This window comes from Canis lupus, chromosome 25 (assembly GCF_011100685.1).
Source record: "Canis lupus familiaris isolate Mischka breed German Shepherd chromosome 25, alternate assembly UU_Cfam_GSD_1.0, whole genome shotgun sequence".
NCBI lineage: Eukaryota > Metazoa > Chordata > Mammalia > Carnivora > Canidae > Canis > Canis lupus.
Genome location: NC_049246.1, coordinates 28,636,295 through 28,658,347, shown reverse-complemented (window position 1 = coordinate 28,658,347; position 22,053 = coordinate 28,636,295). Strand labels below are relative to the sequence as shown.

The 22,053-nt window shown below is 53.2% G+C and overlaps 2 protein-coding genes across 15 annotated transcripts in view; one reads left to right on the top strand and one right to left on the bottom strand.

The window, feature by feature from the left end:
• Positions 1-5,082, top strand: part of HMBOX1 (homeobox containing 1) — a 189,361-nt gene extending 184,279 nt beyond the window's left edge. For 10 of the 14 annotated variants that reach the window (XM_038573691.1, XM_038573704.1, XM_038573690.1 and 7 more), the window contains one exon: positions 728-5,082. Coding sequence is in view for 7 of the 14 variants with exons in the window: in XM_038573704.1 (XP_038429632.1) it covers positions 728-793 (66 nt within the window). In the remaining 7 variants the exon portion in view is untranslated. The remainder of the gene's footprint in view (positions 1-727) is intronic. The other 4 variants (XM_038573694.1, XM_038573693.1, XM_038573692.1 and 1 more) reach the window with 2 other exon arrangements.
• Positions 5,083-9,535: 4,453 nt separating this feature from the next.
• Positions 9,536-22,053, bottom strand: part of KIF13B (kinesin family member 13B) — a 200,812-nt gene continuing 188,294 nt past the window's right edge. Inside the window, exons 38-41 of the mRNA XM_038573684.1 lie at positions 17,701-17,763; positions 13,778-14,068; positions 13,090-13,525; positions 9,536-10,610 (exon numbers count right to left, since the gene is read on the bottom strand). Of these exons, the coding sequence (XP_038429612.1) occupies positions 10,330-10,610; positions 13,090-13,525; positions 13,778-14,068; positions 17,701-17,763 (1,071 nt within the window). The 3' untranslated portion in view covers positions 9,536-10,329. The remainder of the gene's footprint in view (positions 10,611-13,089; positions 13,526-13,777; positions 14,069-17,700; positions 17,764-22,053) is intronic.

Below are 22,053 nucleotides of genomic sequence, written 5' to 3'. Positions count from 1 at the left end.
GATGATCTAGACACAAGAGCATTCCCCTTGGCCCTTCTCCTTGCCTAGTGATAGGGATAGAAAGGCAGGGACCTCAAGGAGGCTCCACAGCTGTGATGTGAAACCTCATTTCAAGCATCCTGTCTCCAGAAGCCAAATGTGAGGTCCTGCCTTTTTGGGGGGAAGAAACCATGACTGTCTCATCTGTGTTTTGAGAAGAAGTAGAATTTACTGGCACTTCTTGGGTGTAGTTCCAATTAGATGAGGCAGAGAATGTTAAAAATCTCACACACTTCCTGTTTTTCTCTCTCTCCAGCACTTCGAGCATTTTCGTAGTGCCTATTACTTTTAACATCCTGCTTCTGTATAGAAGTGTTTAGCTAAGCCATTCCAACTCATTCTGCTGTCACGTCCATCACAGTCATGAAAGGCAGTGGGGTTGAGGCAGTACTTGTGGAGATTCTGGAACTTGTATTCTTGTCTGCCCTGCATGGAGACAGGTGCCGATTCGGGCTCAGCATAAGAACTTTCTAATAACCCCAGTCTGGCACAAGGATGAGCTGCCTCAGGGTTCAGGTGGCAGCTCAGTGACTACTGTCGGGCACAGGCTTCAAGCTGACCTGAGGATGGGACTGAAATCCCATGTTTCTCTTCCTTGCTTCTCTAGCTCTTTTCCTCTTGCAAGTAAGTGGTCCTCAGGGGTTGGCTGTTCCTCTCACTCTTCTCATCCATTCTATCGTGTCCTCAGCATCCTAGGAGCCCAAGAGAGTGGAGTCCACCCAGGAGGAAGGCCCCAGTTGGCGTGACCTGGTGAGCGGATCCACCAGCTTGACTCCTTGGAATTGGCCTCTGTAATAGGTACCTTGTTTCATTAGCTGGCTAATGGGGTCTTTGATTATCTATTACCCCCACCCCCCCAAAAAAATGTGAAGGAAACAAGGTATGTGTGCCTTCTGTTTAGCTATTGATCCAGATTTGGCATCTCTGGTGGCATCTGGGTGCCACTGAAATTTTGGAATTGGAGACATTGACTCTGTCCTTGGAAAGAGCACGTGACTCTTACCAACCAGTATACATGGCAGAGATGAGTCACAAGATCTGTGTTGCCTTTATAACTTTTCCAGCTTCCCATCACTTCCAGATCAAGCCAAAATTTCAGTCTTGTTTTCTGGCTTCCTCTAAGCCCAGAAACCGCTCCCCTTCTGTTGCTTTACTGGAACTAAGAGCCCAGTATAAACTTATGAGGGTCATTTTTCCACTTCATCATTCATTGAAGCTATTAAACTGGAAACAAAACGACATTAGTGCTGTATTAATGTAAACAGCAGCCACTCTAGTGATATTACATTGAGCTCTTTTGTTTTTATGCCAGATTCATGGGTGGGGGTAGGCAGTGCATACATTAGCAGAGTGGATTGAAGGAAGGTGAGAGCTCAGCTGTGGGCTCCTTTCAAGAGCATTATTGTTAGTGATTTGCCTTGAAAACCACATTTCAATATGTTAGTCAGTGAGCCCCTTAATCCTGCATCTCTGAAAACGGGCGCCACGAAACCAAAACCAAAGTTCTTGGGGGCAGGGGTTGGGGGGAGTAAGCTTCTCCCTTCAAGCATTGGCATCTCTGGCAAGGCTTTTCTTTACTGCTCCCTGGTTTTGCCAGAACACTGCTTTCGAAAGGGCCTCTTCTTTTCCTAGTAGTTTTTCTCACACAGATAATAGAAAGCAAGCCTGTGGCATGAGTCTAGAGCAGGCTGTCCCAACTTCCCACACACCTGCTCTCCCCTGTGCATTTGGCCTGGTCTCCAGAAACGGGAGAGAAAACCCCCTGCTGGGCCTAGCCCTGCTTTCTTCAGATTCACCCAGGCTGCAAGGGATGCTCCTCTGCCAGAAGATACCAAGAACATCATAGTTGCCTCCCCTGGAAGAGCCCACAGCCTTCTCTGATTCCCCCTGGGCTCCCCTCCCTCCCTTCCACGGCCATAGTCACCGTTGGGTATGCAGTACCTTCCAAGGATACATTTCTAGTTCTGTTTTTTAAGTGCCTAAGCAAGTTACAGACCTCTGGAACCTGCCAGAGAGTCAGCCCCCTGACCCCCCTGCCCCATCCTTTCCCAACCCTGCACTTAGCCCCCAGGGGTGGGCACAGATAGCCACCCGTCTCCAGATTCCCCAGCGTCCTGCAGGCGGAACCACTGCAAGGGCAAGCTCCTGGGCAGGGCGATGTCGTCGTCGCCCTGTCAGGCTGGCTTTGTCGCTCTTTCCTGTGCTTTTTTAGGGATTTCTCTGTTGATAGGGTTACAGTCTTGATTCATAGAGAATGTTAAGGAGCCTGCTTAGTGAGGTGTACAGCTACTGAGTGGGGAAGATGGGGAGAGCAAGACAGCCGCAGAACAGAGTCCCGTCTGCCTTTGTCCGCAGCTGGAAAGTGCATCCAGATCCAAGAGGGCAAAGAGTCAGATAATCATAGCTAAAAACATAATGATTCATTTGCCGTCATTAATCACTGGAACCCTGGCTGCCTCTCTCCGTCGTCTCTTCCTAGATTTGAGGGATCAGGGTGTCTGCTCACAAGGGCTCAAAAAGGCCCATCATCGCTGGGGGTGAGGCAAGATCAAAAGTGTGTCTTTGAAAATAAGTGTGAGGTTATTCGTTTGCTTTTTTTTTTTTTAAAGTAATTTAAGTCTGACCTGAATTTGGGGCCTTCATTATGTGGTGGGTGTACGACGGATTATTTTGTGACTGCACTCTGTTCACATCACGGCACTAAGCAGCGCTCAGATGATTTGTTGGTGCATTAGAAAGTTTTTGCAAAATGGACAAATCCATACCCAGGCACTTTATTTTCATTAATAATCCAGCGTTTTTGTTCAGACAATGTAATAACCCAAATGGTGGGCATTCACATTTTAACAGGTATGGGCAAATTTGCCAGAGGAATTATTTGGATTTGGATAGAGAAGGGAGGCGGGTTGATGAAAGCGATCAAACGGGAGAGAACACCGCCGTGGTGGCCACGAAGGGAGGCCCGTCACGCCCACCCGGGTCAGGGCAGCGCGGGTGGCCAGGCTGTGCAGACGCGTGTTTACAGGTTCTACTGGTGCTGGTTGCTGCCCCCGGGCACATGGCGGGAGGTCGCAGAGCTGGGAGTGGGGGTGCAGGGGGAGCAGCGGGGGGGGGGGGGTGGGCAGAAGAGGCCCACTCGCCTCTCCGTGAATCGCACCCAACGCCCCGGTGGCGCCTAGTGCCAGGGACTGCAGCTTTGTCTTGCTGTTTGTTGCAGGGGTTGGGGGTTTGGGGGGATGGGCTGGCACAGCAGCTGATAAAATGGAAAATGAGTTTGAGAGTCATGATCTGATCAGATACCATGGACCAGATGCCTTGGGACTGCCCGAAAGTCTTTAGCGTCCACCAAATACTCGAGTATCTGCGACGGGCTGTGTGGGGTCCCTGCCGGATGGCTTTGGGGCAGAGCGCCCTTCCCTGCCTTGGCCGTCGTGTGTCTTACTTAGTCTTTGTGTTTCCCTTTGGCGTCTCCTGGTCTTTGTCCCCATCTTGTACACCATGTGTCCCTGAGGGGAGTCGCACCTGTGTCTGAGTCTGCTGTAAGGTGTTCAGTCTACCTCAAGGGGTCATCATGGTCAACTCTGTCCCATAGCAATCCTTCTGCCATCGCCACACACACTGGAATGTATATCTGCCCCTGGCCCCGGCCCTGCCTTCCCTGTCAGTAATCCCCTGACCCCATCTTTCCTGTAATCACCACAAACTCCTAGTGCAAATTGGATGCTGCTTTAAATGTGAAAACAATTGTTCAAAAGCTATAAAACCTGAATGAAAGCTAAAGCTGAATTTATAAGCCTTGTTGCATATGAGCCAAAAGTGCAAAAAGCTCTATATAATGAACTAACCTGCCACTCGTATAAATATAAATATATATAAATATATTAAAATCAGACTGTTCTACAAAATTGTGTATTTGTATTTTTGTGTACGTACAATTTTCTGCTAAGCAGAAGGAGGATGTAGTATAGGATGCTGTGAGAAGAGATTTGGTTTAATCCTATTTCTTTGTTACTTATTTTTGTTAACATCAGATGCCTGTCTTTGTCTTCTATGTGTATGACACTGTTTGGAAAGCTGCAGTATCTCTCTTCCTTAGGTCCAGAGTCCGTTAGAGAATGAAATCTGGGGTTTAGAGAGTTGTCCAGGCCACCAAACATGGAGAAGTGGACAGAGCTTGGCCGCTCGCGGTCCTGAGGCAGCAGTGAGGCAGGGCACGGCCTCTGGGAAGCAGAATCCCGCTTCTAGAAAGCAACTTCCAAAATAAAAGATGGTCAGATCTCTCGAACATAAGACTCCACCGGGTCCATCAGGAGGAGATGCAGGACCTCTTATTCCTGGGCCAGAAGTCCGCCCAGGAAGCAGCAGGGGCCCTGCCTGGCTGTAGCGCCCAGCTCACTGGCCGTCCCCGGGCGCACCTCCTTCTTCCGAGTAGTCGCTGCCTTTTTCGGATCAGGTTACCAAAATGCCTCCCCTCTGCTGAGCTGCTGGCGCTTCATCACCCAGACCTCCAGCCCCAGTTCCCTGGAGCATCTCAGAACCCACTTTCCCGGTGCTAACACACAAGAGGGGGGTAAAGTGGCTGCCAGTCGTGGCCAGAAACCAACGTCTGAGAGGCCAGGCCGGAAGACAAGCTCTGTGTGCCCAGGGCGGCCCCGGGCGCGGGCCCCACCCCTGCTGCCCACCCAGCTCTCAGCCCCCCGGCAGTCCCTCTTGGCGTGAACCTTCTCTGGGGAGAGCGATACTGCACCTTCACCTGTGGGACTCATATTTATAACAATGTGTAATGACTGTAGCAAAAAGCCCTTGTTTCTAGATGTAAATGGTCAAAGAAACAAGCGCTCTATTGTATTGATTAAAATAGTTCAAATGAGTCCTGTATCATTGTATCTCCTATTCTGGATTAGTGCCTTTTGGACAGTAGACTGTTCTGTAATTAAAATGTAGTATACTGCTTTTTTGTACAGTTTTGTTTTAATAAAACTTTTTTTTAATTTGTGTTTATTTTAGTATTGTACCTATTAGAGAATAAAACGTATAACTGAACAATGCCTGGCCGGGATTTCTTTGGGTAAGAATAGTCATTTGGGAAGTGCCCTGACACCAACGGGGGGTGGGGGGGTGGGGGGGGGCGGCGTTCTGTTTCAGACATCAGTCCCCTTGGTCCGCCCGGGGACCCGAGGGGGCCTGGGCCGGGGCGGGGGACCATCACACACTATGTGGTTGAGAGGGGATGCGCGACGCAGGACAGCGTCCACCTCTGACCAGACTGCACTGGTTCTCCGCGTGGGTCCCTCCCACCCCAGAAGTGGCCGTTCCTTTCCTGCCCAGTGGTGCCCTCACGCAGGGGGAACCCCGGCCTCCCCCGCCTTCCTCCTTCCTTCCCACCATCCCCGCCCCCCCAGCCCCTGCGGTCCTAGCGGCTTCGGCACTGCTGGGACCAGGGCCTTTTACTTCCTCGTGCTGAGCAGTGAAACCACTGGGCCTTCACCTTTAGCAGTGAAACATGAAAGAAAGCTGAAGCCTCTTTGTGTTTCTTTAAAGACCTCCAACAGCTGGGGTCACATTCTCATCCAGGACTCGAGGACAAAGTGCCCAAGCCCCCGCTCCCCCAGCAGATTCGGACTGACTCGCTTTACTCCTCCTCAGAGAAAGCCTGAGGAGTGAATGAATGGTTCTCTCTCCTTACCATACATAGAAGCAGCTATGCTAAATTTTAAGTCGTCCCCAAACACTAAGGTGCCACCAAGGTGGAGGTGGGCAGGAGATGGGGGTGCGGGGGACACCAAGAACCATCCTCATCACCTCATGCTCCCCCATGTAGGCCCAAACTGCTTCCTGCTTCCTTCACGCCCGGCTGAGCTCTTCCCCGCCTGCCCAGCAGAACCCCCTCCACCTCCTGTCCTCCGAGTCCTACAGACACACCAGCCCAGACGCAACTTCCTCAACCCCTAGAGCCCCTGGGGCCCCTCCTGTGCCCTCTAGACCCGGCTGTGGGACTCGTTGGCATTGCTTGTCTGCACTGCCCGCCACACGAGGCCCAGGCGCAGGACGAGGGCACGAGTGTTCACTGAGTGACCTACGTGAAACATGCCCACTGAGGCCCATTTTCGGGTCCGAGCAACTGTAAGAACTGCACAGCCTCAGGCAGACAAAGGCAATCGCGAGTTGCAAGTAGCAACTTGAAAAATCAGTCTCTATCCCAGGAGCTAGATCAGTTCCACATTCAGACTCCTGCCTCAGAGCAGGGCGGCTCCTGGCTGCCAAATTTCTGTCATAATTTGGCAGTGCTTACCCCTGAGAACAACTCTTTGGCACTTACGAGTATAAACAAGTCTTGTGTAGATGTGCCCTGCGTGGTGGCCGCCTCCAATCGGCCCTCCGTCCTCAAGGACATCTGACGTCAGCTGAGGGCCAAGTGGTTCACGGTCGCAGGGCTTCCCTGTGAAAACCGCACACCGGGCGGGTCTCGGGCCGCTCTGGGGCTGGGCTGGGCTCAGGGACCTCGAGGAGGACCCCACTGGCCGCCTGAAGGGAGGCCAGCTCACCTCTAGTGCTGGGCTACGGCTGGGAGCCGCGTCCACAGCCAGCAGGGTGTCACCCAGCCCCCCAGTGCCCACAACCACTGTCTCCTCCCCAAAATGCCTTGTCAGCGAACCACGAAGGGTCAGGCGCCCTGCGCGGCGCTGGAAGTCTGGTGTGGGGTGGATCCTGTAGATCAAGGCGGATAGTGGAGCCATGGCCTGAGAACGGGGACATCCTTGCTCCAGAGCAGCAGCCGGCCCCCCACGCCAGCCCCTCTGGGCCAGCTGTCTCCGTTCACACCTGGGTCTGAGGCCATCAGAAAGTCTCCTGTAGGAGGTCTCAGCCAAGGGGAGTAGGACTGGCCACAACCTGTGCGGCCTCCCTGGTTCTTTAGTCCAAACCACACAGAGCAGAAGGGCTGGAGGAGGCGGTGCTCGGGGCCTGCGGCTTCCCTCCACCCCTCTTCTGGTCTCACCTTGAAAAGCCTCGGCCCCGGGCCACCCCTCACCCTGCGGGACAGTCTAGAATGAGCCCAAACACCCCCGTGTCTGGGTGAGTGAGAGAAAAGCAAAGAGACCAACCTCAGACATAGGCAAGAAATCATCTCGTTTTATTTTTTTATTTTTATTTTTTTCATCTCGTTTTATTTAGCGGCTGCTGGTCATGTGCTGGAAAGGCATATATGGTACAAAATTACAGAGGTTTAGTTCATTATATAATACAAATCATTCAGTCTTTACAATTCATTACAGAGTCTTTGGATTTTTTTAAACTCCCATTTCATGTGCAGCAAATCAAAGAGTCACCCAATCAAAACCACTTCTTTATGCGTGAACCCTCGTATTTACAGAACTCGGCACATGGAGATCTTCCAAGACCCCTACCCCCCAACAAAATTCGTGTCGGCAGCCGGGCTGAAGGCTCGATGGGCTTTTCTGAGAAAGAGACGCGTGGGGATACTGGAGCCAGGGTGTTGGGCGCCGCGTCCCGGGGAAGGCACGACAGACCCGTCCCAGATGCGGGCCGCAGGCAGGCGCGGCTCCTGGGCCGGCGAAATAAACACCTTGAGCTCCTGCGGGCCTCATGCAGGGGCCTGGAGCCCAGAGGAGAAGGGGCAGGGAAGCGGCGGGGCTCGGGGCGCCCGGGCCTGTCACCCTCTCCCAGGGTCCCAGTCTCGGCCCAGGGGGCGCAGGGGTCTCCGCAAACACGCAGGGCCCTTCACCTTCACGGCTGCGCCCCCGCGGCCGGCGGGCGGGGATCCTGGGCAGCCCCGGGGGCAAGTCCTCGAGCTGTCGCGGCCGCAGCGGCACCCGCTGGACCACGGGCCGAGGCCTCGCGCCGCCGCTCCGCTCCGCCCCCGCAGCCGCACCCGCCCCCGCAGCCGCGCCCCGGCCTGGGAGGGAGGACGGCAGGTCCCCGGCCCCCGCGGCCACACCGCCCGCCGCACCGGGGCTCCCCGGGCTGCCCCCGACGGCAGCGCACAGCCGGCGACCCCCGCACCCGCACGGGCCTGCAGGGACGCGCCCCCCACCGGGGGCACAGCGGGGCGGGCCGGGCCGGGGCTGCAGTGCGGGCGCGGAGGGACCCCCGGGAGGCGGCCGGCGACCCCCCGCGAGCACAGGGCCCACAGCAGCCCCGCGCCCTTCCGGCCGCTCCGCCGAGGCCGCAGCACGAGCCCGCCCGGGGCGGGGGGGGGGGGGGGGGGGCGAGCGGCTCCCTCGGGCCCACACGGCCGCAGGCTCCAGGCGCAAGTCCTACCGGGACGCGGGGTGTCGGGCGCGTCGGGGCGGGGGGGGGGGCGGGGGGTCAAGCGGAAGAGCGGAGTCCGCGCCCCCAGCGCCGGCTGCAGCCCCCCCCCCCCGCTCGCCCCGGGACTCCTGGCGGCCGCGGAGGGCAGCGGACACCCACGACCGGGGGGGGGGCGGGGCAGGCCCGAGGGGGCACCGGGTCTCAACCGGAGGGCACGGAGCGCCCCTTGGCTTCAGCCCGTCCCGGGGGGGGCGCTCGGAGGCCGGTCGGGGAGTCGCCGGGGCCGGGGCGCCGCCACGTGTAATGAACCGAAGCTAATTAACGTCGGGCTCCTCCGGGGGGCGCGGTGGGGCGGCCGCACACCTGGGGGCGTCCACGGCCCCACACGGCCCCACACGGCCCCACGGGGGTGGAGGGGGCTTCAAATCCCTAGAGACCTGGAGACTTTTCGTTTTTAAAAGTCCGAACGTGAGAACTAAAAACAGGCCCCCAAGAGTGCTGGGCACCAGTCCTGGCCCAGGGCCCTGCCCCCCGCCCCCAGTGTCCTCTCGGCTCCTGCTCACAGCTCGGGGCCACCAGTGGTCGTGACGACACGCAGGCAGGTGGCTTCATGCTGGCACCAGGTCACCCGGCTACTGCTGGACCAGGGCCGGAGGCACTGGCTCTGCCGTGCAGGCCCCCCCAGCCCTGCCGCCCGCCCAGCTCCTGTCCCCCCACGGAGCCACCCCCACCGTGGCGGGGAGACACCAGCCCCCTGCCCACTCCCACAGACCCCTTCCCGGAGAGCCAGAGATACCCCAGCAGGAGGCAGGCAACGATCCTGGAGGTTTCATGCCGTTTGGGCCAGGTCTGTGGCTCGGCAGGGACCGTGGGGAGCTCTGCAGAGCCACAGCCCCCAGGTTCAGGCAGGGAATCAGGGTAGAAAATTGCCAAGAAGTTAAACCAGTCTAAGGCCCTTCCAAGAAACCAAAATTGCACCAAATAAGGTCACAATGCTTCTGACTTCATCATTGCAGAAGCACAATAACCTAATTCTCCAAGTTGTCATGGTCAGTTTAGGGTAAGGCCACTTGTGTATCTGTGTCAATAAGGACATAAGGAAGGGCCCCTCTGGGAACCCCCACCAGAGGCAGGAGGCTGGCAGCTCCCAAGTGACCTCAGAGGCTGGACACTAGAGCCCGGGCAGACGATTGTGGCTCGCAAGTGATTTCAGATTTGCAAAAAATAAATATAAATAAATATATTCCAAGCACTCTGTTACGGGAATAAATGGCAAAGAGAAAACACTTCCCAGGTATAAAGACACTAACGCACCCACAAAGAAACCCCTAAGAAACCTTGTAGAAAGGCAGAGGGCAAGGCCCTGGGAGGGGTCAGGCCCAGTGCCCCTTGCTGAGGCGCCCAGGACCTTGTGCCAGAAGCCCCAAGAGGCCAGCCAGAGGCACTTCTGAGACCTTGTTATGTGGTGTGGAGACCTTGGGGGCCAGAAGGATGTAGTGAGCCTAAGGAGCAAGCCAGGACCAGGGGGGTTGGCAGGGATGCTGGCTCTGGAGGCACAGGGAGGATGCCCTGCCTCTGTGGGAAAGAAAGGCACTGGTACGGTTAAGAGGTTAATGGGGTCATCGAAACAGAAGAAAGGAACAGCAGCCCCAGGGGTGGAAAACCCAGGCCCGGGGCCAGAAGGGCCTCACTCCCCCAATCCAGGACTGCTTTGGGCTCCTGGGATCTTCAACCCCTCTACCTTGCTGGGATGCCTCCCCATTCTCTGCACAGAGGAAGAAATGAAGCTTCCAGAGTCACGGGAGGGGCAGGGAGAGGTCACTAGCCCCATGTTATGCAGAAAAGACTCCTTGCCATGCTCCCCTGGGAAGGGGGGTTTGAGGTATCCCTGCCCACTTGGTTCCCAGCTCCACCCCAGGGCTGGCACTGGCTGCCCCCCTCTGTCAGCCTTTGCCTGGGAAGCAGAGGGAAGCAGGCCAACAGCCCAGGAGGATGCAACCCAGGCCAGGAGGGGGGTGCTTAGCTGGCCCAGGATTTTCGGTTCTCAGGGTTCTTATGGCTCCTAAGCGCCGTGGCGCCCTCTGCCTTGGCCAGAGCCGCCGTCAGGGAGGCCAGGTTGTTGGCGGAGCCGGAGAGGGTGCTGCTCCTGCGGGGCTCGGGGGCGCCCTGCAGCCGGAGCCCCGCGCTGCGCCGCCGCCCTGCACCCGCCGCTCTGCGCACCCGGCCTGGCCTCACCAGCAGCCCGTAGCCAGGGTTGCACTTGAAGTACTGCTTCCCTCCGATGGAGCCGTCATTTTTACCTGAAGGGAAAAGAGAAGACGACATAGAGGTGGCTTCCCATGGCCCCTCACTCCAGGCCTCTGTGTGCCTGATGGCTCCCTGCACTGCTGAACACGGGAGGCTGGGGTGACCATCTCCAGGCAGCGCCTGGTGGTCCCCAAGGACATGCGGCCCCAGGCAGCCTCAGGCGCCAGGTCCGTGTGCCAGACCTGCCATTTCCGATGCCCAGGTGCAGGCAAGTCACGAACACAGAGCTGGCACCGACCCCACCCCACCCTGGGGTACGGACCTTTTTCAACCTGACTGGTCAACATGTAAACCTAGGATGGATGTCGTTGGTGGAATGATTATTTTTCCTGAATCTATTAAATGGAAACTGGCAAATGACCAAATTGTAGCTAGTAGATGTCATGCTTGATCTATCAAGATGCGGTGGAGAAGTTTCTTTTGTAAGAGCAACAGAAAATGCATTAAGGTGAAGAATGAGAACCCAGTGCTCAAGTCAGTAGACGGAGAGGATGCCTGAAGAAAGAGGCCCCCTGACCCCTAAATGTCAACATGCTACAGGGATGGGTTGGTGGAGAACATGATCTCTGCAGCAAAAACAATCATGAATTTTCTGCACTCTGCACACCCTGACCTGCCCTTCCCCCACAAAACCTCCTCTCTCCATCAGCCAGGGTCCCCTCAGTGCACCTCTCAATGCACCTAACAGACCACCTGTCTCACTATCTGACCACCGCTATCACTTGGCTCTCAGGGCACACCCCCCACCCCTGCCCACTGGCTCCCTGCTTCCGGGCTCCCCACCATCCTGCCTGCTTACCCCATTTCATTTTCTTCACAGCACTTATTACTATCAAAATTTAATTATTTATTTGGTTGTCTACTTGGCAATTTTCTCCAGTGGAAATCCAGTGAAACCAGGGGCTGTGTTTTGTCTCTCAAGGTATCCTTGAGATCCAAGATGGTAACAACAACATGGTAGGTGCTCAAAACGCATTTGCTACATGAACTATCTATTAATCGGTTAATCCCTCTTTAATTCTTGAGTTCACCTGTAGATAGAAACTTCTCTCCTAATTCCCCTGCACATCTTAGCAGACTCTTCTTTAAAAAAATATCTAGTCTGGGGGACATGACTCTTCTTCTGACAGCATTTCCAACTCTTCCTCTGACAGCACTTCCAACTTACAGCGTTATTCACAATAGCCAAAAGTTAGAAACAACCCACACATCCACTCACTGACAAATGGATGAACAAAAGGTGGGCCATCCACACAACAGAATATTATTTGGCCACAAAAAGGAATGAAGTGCTGACCCAGGTTGTAACCAGATAAACCTTGAGAAGTCATGCCAAGTGAAAAAAAAAAAAAAAAGTAACAAAAGCCCACATACTATACAATCCCCTTTACGTGAAAGTCCAGATTAAGATGTTTCATGTAAATTTAGAGGGATCAGAAACAGATTATTGGTTACCCAGGGCTTAGGAAAGGGAGTGCCTTGCAAATGGACTTACGGCTTTTGGGGGTGTTGTTGACCAACCTGTTCTAAAATTAGACTGTGGTAATGGTTGCACAACTCTATACTCAGAACCATTAGCCTGTACACTTTTAACAAGCAGACTTTACAGTATGTGAATAGGTATCATAATAAAGCTGTTTTTTTTTAAGATTTTATTTATTTATTCATGAGAGACATAGAAAGAGAGAGGCAGAGACACAGGCAGAGAGAGAAGCAGGCTCCATGCAGGGAGCCTGATGTAATAAAGCTGTTTTTTTTAAAAAAAAAAAACACCTGTGGGTGCCTGGGTGGTTCAGTTGATTGTCTCATTTTGGCTCAAGTCATGATCTCAGGGTCCTGAGATCCAGCTCCCTGCGGGGCTCCCCACTCAGGAGGGAGTCTGCTTCTCCTTATCCCTATGCCCCTCCCCCGTTCATGCTTCCTGTCTCTCTCGGATAAATACATACATACATACATACATACAAACAAACAAACATACATACATCTGAAGGACCAAGTATTTCCTTAAGTTGTGGCTCTGGCTTTCCAGAAAATGGGGATTGTAAGATGTGTGGTTCTGTAATGAGACTTAAGAGACTGGTGAGCCTGGGCACCTTAGATCACCCCACCTTCTGTTCTCCAGCCCAGGCATCAGAGTATCCCCACAGGCATCAGTGTTTGCAACCTGGGCACACACAGCACACAGAGCTACTGTTAAGATTGTTACAGTTCAAAAGCAGATGCCTCTGAGACTTAAAAGGGGGGGGGGGGGGGGGGAAGAGCCTTATATTCATTACTATATTGATAGTAGCTTTCAATTAATGACTTAGGTTTCTGAAAAATGTCAGGAGATTAAACAAAGAGAACACATTGGAAACTCTTATTCCTGATTTTGAAAAGCAGTGACCTGGAGGCTCGGGGAGGTCAAACGACATGGCCCAGGGCACACAGCAGCCCCGCAGTGCTGGGCCGGCCCTGACAAGCACCGCTCACCTGAAGGTAGGTCCAGCTCCACTCCGATCCACGTCCCCTCCTGAAAGTCGGTGGGCCCGATGTATCTCACGATGCCCATCTTGTTGGTGCCCACGGTGACGTACTCCCCCTCTCTGAGCCACTCCGGGACCTCGCTGGCTTCCTCGGAATCCGAGGACACCTCCAGCCTGCCCAGCGCTCCAGCCCCCGGCCCGCCGTCGCCCGGCGCCCCTGCGGCCGGCAGGTCCTCCTCCGCGGCTGGGGCTGGGGCTGGGGCTGGGGCTGGGGGGCAGCCGGGGTCTCCGCCCAGCATGCGCGTGAACGACTTGAGCTCCGAGGTCCGCACCTTCTGGATGCGGAACGGGGACGCGGGGGCAGCGGGCGCCCACAGGAGGTCGGGGGGCCCCTGCGGTTTGCAGGCCTCGGGCTCCAGGCCGGCGGCGGGCTCCGCGGGGTGCTGGGGCCCCCCGAGGCGCTCGGGGGCGGCCGGGGACGCCTCGCCCGCGCCGTGCGGGCCGCCCGACTGCCCCGGGGGGGCCGCGGCGGGGAGAGGAGCCGGGGAGGCGCCCGCCTCTTCCTCCGGCTTCCCCGGGGCCACCGGCTCCGAGGCCTCGCCCGCGCCCGCGCCCGCGCCGCTGCCGTCGCCCCGAACACCCTGCTTCGCGGGGACTGGCGGCGGCACAAGGCTGTGACCCTCGGGGCGGCCGGCGGCCGGCGGGGGGCCCGGCGGCTCGGTGTCCGGGGTGGCCCGGCGCAGGGCAGGGGGCGGCGAGCCCGGGGTCTGCGCGCCATCCAGGCCGGGGTTGCAGGCGTCCGACAGGGTGGCGGAGGAGACGCTGTGGGAAAAGTACCCGCTGGAGGCCTCGCTCAGGGGGCTGGGCGGCCCGTCCTGCGCCTCGGGGGCCTGCGGGGGGGCCCGCGGGGGGCCCTGCGGGGTCGGTGGGTCCCAGAGCTTCACGGGCGCCGCGCCTGTCCCCGCGCGCTCGCTCTCCCGGGGAGCCTGGCGCAAGAAAGGGCGCAAGAAGAACTGGTTAGGATTCCGAGTTTGCGGCTCGTTTCCAAAACAAGTGCCACAGATTTCTGTCAGCTGAAACATTCCGGCTTGGAGGGTGAAAAGAGACCGCGGTGCAACAGGGCGGAGCAGGGCCTGCCCCGTCCGGCCGCCTCGGTCCATGTGACCCCCTCTTCAGGCCCGCGTGGCAGGGGCCCCCGCGCTCTGCACCCTGCACACGCTCGGTGCTGAGAGCCAGCACTGCCCACCGCCGTGGGCCTGCCCCTTCCACCTCTTCACCCTTTATATACACTGAACAGTCTAACCGCTGCCTGTGATGGCCTGACTTAAACTAAGAAATCCACATTTGGCCTTCATCCTGTTTCCGGCACAGAGCTCCTGAAACCCTTGGAGTTTCCTAAGTGGTAAGAGCAATAAAGGTGTCTTGATACTCCTAACAAGCCCCTTCCAACACCACCTGAGTTCCTGTTAATGAGGTGACTCTGGCACTGCACCTAAGGATGGAGGCTGGTTGCCAGGGGAACCAATCTAGTGATTAGAGCTTCAGCCCCACAGCCTCCATGGGGGGGGGGGGGGGGGGGGGCTGGCGGTGATTTAATCACTAATTGCCAATGATTGAATCAATCATGCCTATGTAATAAGGCCTCCATAGAAACCCATAAGGACAGACTTCTGTTGAACTGGAGGAAGTGTGGGTAGAGCATGGCACCCAGGGAGGCACTAAAAGTCCACACTTTCCCCCTACCCTGCCCCATGCCTCTCTTTCATCTGGCTGCTCCCAAGCTGTATCCCTTGTAATAAACTGGTGATCCAGTTTTACATCCAGTAAGTAAAATGTCTCTCTTGAACTCTGTGAAGCATCCTACCAAGTTAATCAAACCCAAGTGGAGATCACTGGAACCTCTTATCCAGGGCTGGTTGGTCAGAAGCATAGATGACAACCTGGAATTGTGACTAGTATCCAAAGTGAGGGCAGTCTTGTGGGCCTGAAGCCTTCATCCATGGGATCTGACCCTGTCTCTGGGTAGACAGTGTCCAAATTGAGTTGAATCATAGAACACTCAGCTGGTATGGGACAAGGACTTGGAGGTGGGAAGAATGAACACTCAATGGCCACGTAGGGTCAGTGGGGCCTGACAAGGCATGAAAAGGCCCTGACCACAGGGCGCAGTGCACAGTAGGTGTACACTAAATCTTCAAGTCCCTCCTTACCCACCAAGCACTCCCAGCCTTGCTGCACTCAGCAAGGAGTGGAAACAGAACCCTGCCCACCATGGGCTGCCCGAAAAACTGAGAGAATCACTAAAGGCCAAAAGAGCACTTTCTCCTGTGAAGCTGGAATGAGGATCTCCTTGGAAGATGTACAAGTGACTTAGCACAGCTTTACCAGCACAGCCTGACTCACGGCTCCTGGCTGGGAGTCAGGTGGAAAAAGAGGAGACAGACTGCCTGCAGGCCAGTCCCATGGCATGGGGTGGGGACCCTCCCTCCTCCTCCAGGGAGACACAGGCCAAGCAGCAGCCTGCCCCACAGTAAAGAGGGGCTGAGTATGGTGGAGCCGCAGAGGCTGGCCTCTGTACCATTCATCTGAGTCACTCTAGCAGAAACACATGCACAGCCCATCTCACGGGGAATGATGGGAGCCACTGCTTGTCCACTACTGTTTCTGGGGTACTGCTAAGGTGTTCCTTCGTTGATAACTGAAGCCATTTGAAGAACGGAGCAGATTATCTTTCTATTCCCAATTCACAATGACAGGGGCAAGGGAGAGGAAGGCAAGAACCGGGAACAGGGTTGGTGTACTGGAGAAGGGTGCTGTTCAGAAAAAGAAATATGTTTTCCAATATTTACGGAAAGATTATTTATATTACAGGAATGGCCATTTTCCATTTGAAATACAGGATTTATTTGAACTGGGAAACAGCTGAGATCTATAAGTCTCTTACAGTTACTTGGCTTAACTCAGCAGTTTGATAAATCATGCATTTTCACGTGAATTGTCATTTATATTCCTGTCTCCAGAGGCTCTCCTTTCCCCACAAGGCACACTTTGAGGGTACAAAATTAACGGCACCTCTTGAGATTAACAGCCCATTTTTGTGATGGATCTCTAGGCTGCAAAATTTACTAAATCCAATAGATCAATAACTGTCACCAGCATAAATACTCTAAAAGATTAGGCAATCCTTCAATCATTTTTCTTTTGCAACTTGTACATGTTTTATTTATTCTTTTCTATTTTATTTTTAATATCACTGACCAGGCAGGGAAGACTATACAAACAAAATCACAAGAGCCTAGATTCAGAACAGGAACTTTGGTTCTGGAAGCGTGAGTGTTCCCTCTTCCCCTGGTGGGTAATACCCCATCAGTACCACATAGACAGCTGTCTGCTAAGGGCCAGCTACGTCCTGTCCTGAGGATCTGACAGTCTAGCAACAGTGCCTTAGATGTCCCTGGTCATTATCCCATTTGCTTCCACATGAATCCTTTAATGTAGGCCAGGAAGCATTACCGTATGCATTTTACAACATGGCCCAGACAGGTTAAAGGATTTATCCAAAGCTTCCAGTAAGTGACAACCAGAGATCAGAGGTCAGATCCACAGTGACAACAGAGACCAAAGGTGGCAGAAGGCAGCCCTGATTGCACCATTCTTTCCTGCTGAGCCCAAGTGCAGCCTCAGATTCCTTCCGTGAAAGCACGGCGGGAAACCGCTCCCACTTGACTGGAGTTGATATGTGAGTGGAAACTTATTCCCCATCTTTGGGTTATTCCCTTACCACTGACACTTCTGGAGACTGCCATGAAAGCCTAGCCTTGCGAAAACCAAGACAAACAGCAGAGTTGCCCTGAGCTGCAAAGGCCCTGGCAGGTCTGGTGCCCTCGCCAGCAAGAGACTTGGTCTCCCTCTGTCCCATTGACCTTGGGGCCCCAGTCTTGCCTCAGCACACTAATAAACACCACTCATGGGGGAAGAAGGGAGGCCACAGGAACACCTAATATGTCCTAGATTGAAAAGGACCTTTTAGAAAGGGCTGAATCTGTGGAGGTCTGAATTCCCTTCCAAATTATTTGCACTTTTTTGCCGTTGTTTTAATAAATAAAATTTTCCGATGAAGATACAGCATTTCCTAAGAGAATGAACGCACAGTGGGAGAAAATAGATTTGCTATTCATAAGATGAGAAGTGCTGTTCATCTGTGGGAGATCATAAGAGACTATTTTCTCCCCAGCTTAGCATTAGTCTTTTCACGCTGATATCATGAATCAGAATGAAATGTAAAACTGAGAATTAAGCAAACACTTGGAATAAGGAGATTGTTCTGTTTATAGAAATCGCCTTTGCCTAGCAGTGGGCTATTAAAGCAGCAGACTACATTAGCAGTCAAGCACCTAAAAGTTTAGCAATCATATGATTAACAAGTTGAAAATAGAAAAGTGGAACAAGGAAAATATAGAGGGAGAAGACAGTGACCTATATTATAGCTAATTATCAAAACGGGAACGCTAAAATGAAAAACCCACGGGTGTGGACTCAATAGTTACGGCATCGGGGCCACCCACCACATGTGGGGCGACCGCCAGCAAAGGCGTCACCCCCCACCCGCCAGACTCACCTCCACCACTCTGGTCGTCCCGGCATCCGAGAAGGCAGACTGCACCATGATTCGGGGCACGGGCTGAGAAAACAAGTGAATAGACGGGCATGAGGGATCAAGAGAAGGAGAACCGAAATAACCAGAGAAGGTTTTCACTGAATAGACAGACTGGAGAACCTGTCAGGAGGACCCACTTGAAGTGAACTTTTACAACTTTCGGGAATTCTCACATGTTGCTGCCAAGTAGGCATGCCAAGGGCTAGGGGTGCCACACGACACAGGGGCACAGCAAGCAGCTTACCCCCAGTGAGCAACACAGGGCATGTGCTGCAAACAATAACACTCATGGCATGACATTCTCACACATGCACAGGCTCTCTCCACTCACAGCGCATGTTCATCAAGGGCTGTTCTGCACATATAAGTGTTACAGGATGCTAGAGAGAAATGACTGGAACAGGGAAGATCGGGAAAGGCTTCAGGCAGGAAGTAGAACAGAAACCAAGCCCTGATGGCCAGGGAGAGCTGGTGCCCAAGCAGACCAGCGAGTGTAGTCACAGGAAGTGAGGAGTCCCACCACGCTGAGACTTCACATCTCCCCTTACATTTCCCAACACTATCAGTCACCCCCGATGACCGCTTCTTCACCAAGCAACATATCTGCCTCATATCTGCCAGTCTGGCTACAGCCTACTTTTGGGGCATAATACAGAGCAGGATATATTGATGGAGGCTTTGGTATTCTAATCAGGTAACAACGAGGACCACCAGAGATGCCTGAATGAAGAAAGCAGGAGCTTAAGAAGATGGATCTGCTGGTAGAGGGCAAACTGGAGAAATATTTAAAGGCCAAGGTAGGAAGATCACTGATGAGATTCCAGCAACAGAGCAGATGTGAGGGAATAAGGGCCTGAATTACTGGGTGTGTAAGCAGCAGTACAAGAAAGGGCTTCAGTACTTACGGACATGTGGTTCAAGGAACAACAACAACAACAACAAAAAGTAAAAAAATAAATAGCACCAGGATAAGGACATGTCAGAAGAAACAGCTGGTATCTTCGAAGGAGAAGAAATCTGACATTCTTTTAGAGCTGCTGGGTTTACAATGGCAGAGGGAGACAGGATTCTCTCAAAGAAACCAGGAATCCACTACTTCTGCCTTTATTCCATCAACCAGATCTCCCCGTTCCAGCGCCAGAGTCTGGATCTCGCCTCAGAATGCTCAGCTCCCAGAGAGCTCCGTCCTGGCAAACTTAGGTGTCGCAGTTTGTTTCCGTGCAGTAGGAGCGTCTTTTCTCTTGTTGGATCCAAAGGTAAAAGAGTAGCTAACCACCTAACGACTCATCTCTTACCTAACCTAAATTGCCTAAAGAAGCAGATTTCATATCCTTGCATTTCCCTTCTCCTGGCCCTCAGTACTCCAGGTCCTCCCAGTTCCCATGATGTATCCGGGTGCCTGAGGCTTCTATGCCATGAAGATGCTCTGGACGGTCTGCAGGCACTAAGGCTGGAAGGCCAGAGTCCGGTGTCCTACTGAGTAGCCCAGACTCTTACCTGAAGGGACAAGAGCCCACCTGGAACAAGATGGTTCACTTAGGAGGTTAATCTGAGTTCACATCACCAAATAACTGAGTTTTAGCAAAGGGCACCACTACCACCAATGATGCCTTGTGACTGCCTTTGGGAGAAAAGAGCTAGAAGAAATTAATTCTGCTGAATTGGGAACAGCACTGGGATGTGAAAAAAGGCACAGAGGACAGGCAATCAAGTAGGAAATGGTAGGAGATATGACTAAAGAGATGGAAAGACCTAGGGATAGACTAAAGCAACGTATGCGGGATCCCTGGGTGGCGCAGCGGTTTGGCGCCTGCCTTTGGCCCAGGGCGCGATCCTGGAGACCCGGGATCGAATCCCACATCAGGCTCCCAGTGCATGGAGCCTGCTTCTCCCTCTGCCTGTGTCTCTGCCTCTCTCTCTCTCTGTGACTATCATAAATAAATAAAAAAAAAAAATTAAAAAAATAAATAAATAAATAAAAATAAAGCAACGTATGCTATAGCCTGCAAACACTGGGGAGTTACTGGGGGCTGAGGACAAGGGAGAGGTAAGGTAAGAGGTAGGGTTAAGAAACACAATGTGAGGGGCCAATGGAAGAGAACTGAGGTGGGGGCAAGGCCACTGCACATGACGAGGGCCTGAAGCACATGACCTTCCAGCCTCTCCCTGGATCCCTGGACCAGGAAAATCCCTCCTTTCAACTCCCATGATGCATCGCTCCTCCCCTCTCTCACAGCACCTACAGGAAGCTCTGCTTCTCCACTCTACTGGCAACCTGGTAGGCAGCGACAGTGGAGTTATTTTCAAGCAAGTATCCTCCACTGCACCTTACAAAGTCCTTGAATACAGGGCCACCATGTTTCTTTTTATATTTACTTTCTCTCATCGTATCTGAAGTCCCCCACAAATGCAAAGGTGTTCACAGCATATTTCCTCGTAAAGGCAGAAAAAAACATTTCGTAAGCTCAAACTCCAAAATACTTTACACTCTTCAGTTAGACTTCATTAAGGCGGACAAGACTGCAATAAAATATTCCTCCTTAAAGCATAAATATGTAAAATCCCACCAAAGGTGGAACATAACCACCCAGGATGAAGCCTCTTCTAAGATGATATGGCTCCTACCCTCCTGAACAGAGCATAGAAACATAACTTACACTTTTCTCTAGGACTCAGGGGAATTAGAAAACTCCACTAAATGGTTAAAAAAAAAATCTGACATGAGTGAAGGGACAAGCCTGCCTGTGACACCATATCATCCACGGACACACAGGCCTCCGGGTACCCAGGGCCCCATGACATGGCTCCAGGCCACCATGCTGAGACATCACATCTGTCCTTACATTTCCCAACACCATCAGTCACCCCCAATGATCACTTCTTCACTAAGCACTTCTTCACCAACACAACTTCACCATCTGCCTCATCAACAGGCCCACCCCAAGCCTACCATTCAGAGGAAGGGAGAAGCAGGACACAGGATGATGACACATGTATGAAGTGGCTAAAAATAGTGCCAAAAATAAGATGGGATGGTGTCTGAATGGATCCTGAGTGTACTGTCAAGTACTTTGAGCACACCTACTTCTCTGGTTCACCTGCTGGTAACTTCGTGGGGCTCCCTCTGTGGGGAGCAAAGTGGTGGTGGCTACCAAACCAGCACTGGCCAAATAAGCATCAGATAGATACTTCTCCAATGGAGAACTCTGAAAGGTTCATGCTGAAAAGGATGAGGTACAGGCATATAAGATTGGCTACATATTGATTTTTACTGAAGCTAGGTGACAAGCACAGAGGGCTTCACTAGTATTCTATGTATTTCAAATTTGTCTGTAAGACTGTCCTACGTGGGGGCACCTGGGTGGCTCAGTGGTTGAGCCTCTGCCTTTGGCTCAGGTCGTGATCCCGGAGTGCTAGGACTGAGTGCCATATCAGGCTCCCCACAGGAAGCCTGCTTCTCCCTCTGCCTATGTCTCTGCTCTCTCTGTGTGTCTCTCATTAATCAATAAATAAAATCTTTAAAAAAAAAAAAAAAAGACTGTCCTACATGAAGAAGATAACTGGGACTCTGAATCAATGTACAAATTCAGTTCAACAAAGACTCAGCTCCCACAGGGTACAGAGCATTCCAACAAGTGCTGTGAAGAACACAAAGATCACAAAGTCACAGGCCTAGCTCTCAGCAGACTGGCAAGGACACATATGAAAATAACTGAAACACTGAGGAAACTGATAGATATTAGAGTGACAGCTTCAAACGCAGAGAAGTTTCAGAGGAGGAAGGGATGATAAATGAAGCAGGCCTAGAATACCCTCATGGGGGCGATTTCACTTTGAGACAGGCCCTGAAGACTGAATGGCTTTTCCAGGGGCAGAAGGCCACTTCGAACATGAGTAATGACACGGCGGAGGCAGGGTGTTTTGTGGGCCTGATGCGTTCCGTCTACCGCCACCTCTGCCCCAAGAAAGGCTACTCAATCTTCCAGGAGGTCTTGGGGAAGAGAGAATGATCCAGAGCGACCTGCACAGGGCAGAGGGAAGCAGGTTAGGGCCACGTGCAGGAGACCTTGTGAGCTTTTATGGTTTTCACCCTCAGTAATGAGCTATCAAAGGTAAATGAATGAGCGGTGATAAGGGTTGTGCTTAGAGGAGATTCACCCCTAAAAATGGGGGAGATATGAACGAAACAGGGAAAGATCAATTAAGAAGTTGCTTCAGTGGTTTGGTGGAGAGCTAATTAGAGCCTGAACTTAGATGATAAAAGGAAAAGGAAATGAAAACCTAGATATGAGAAGATGACTGAACACTTGGAAA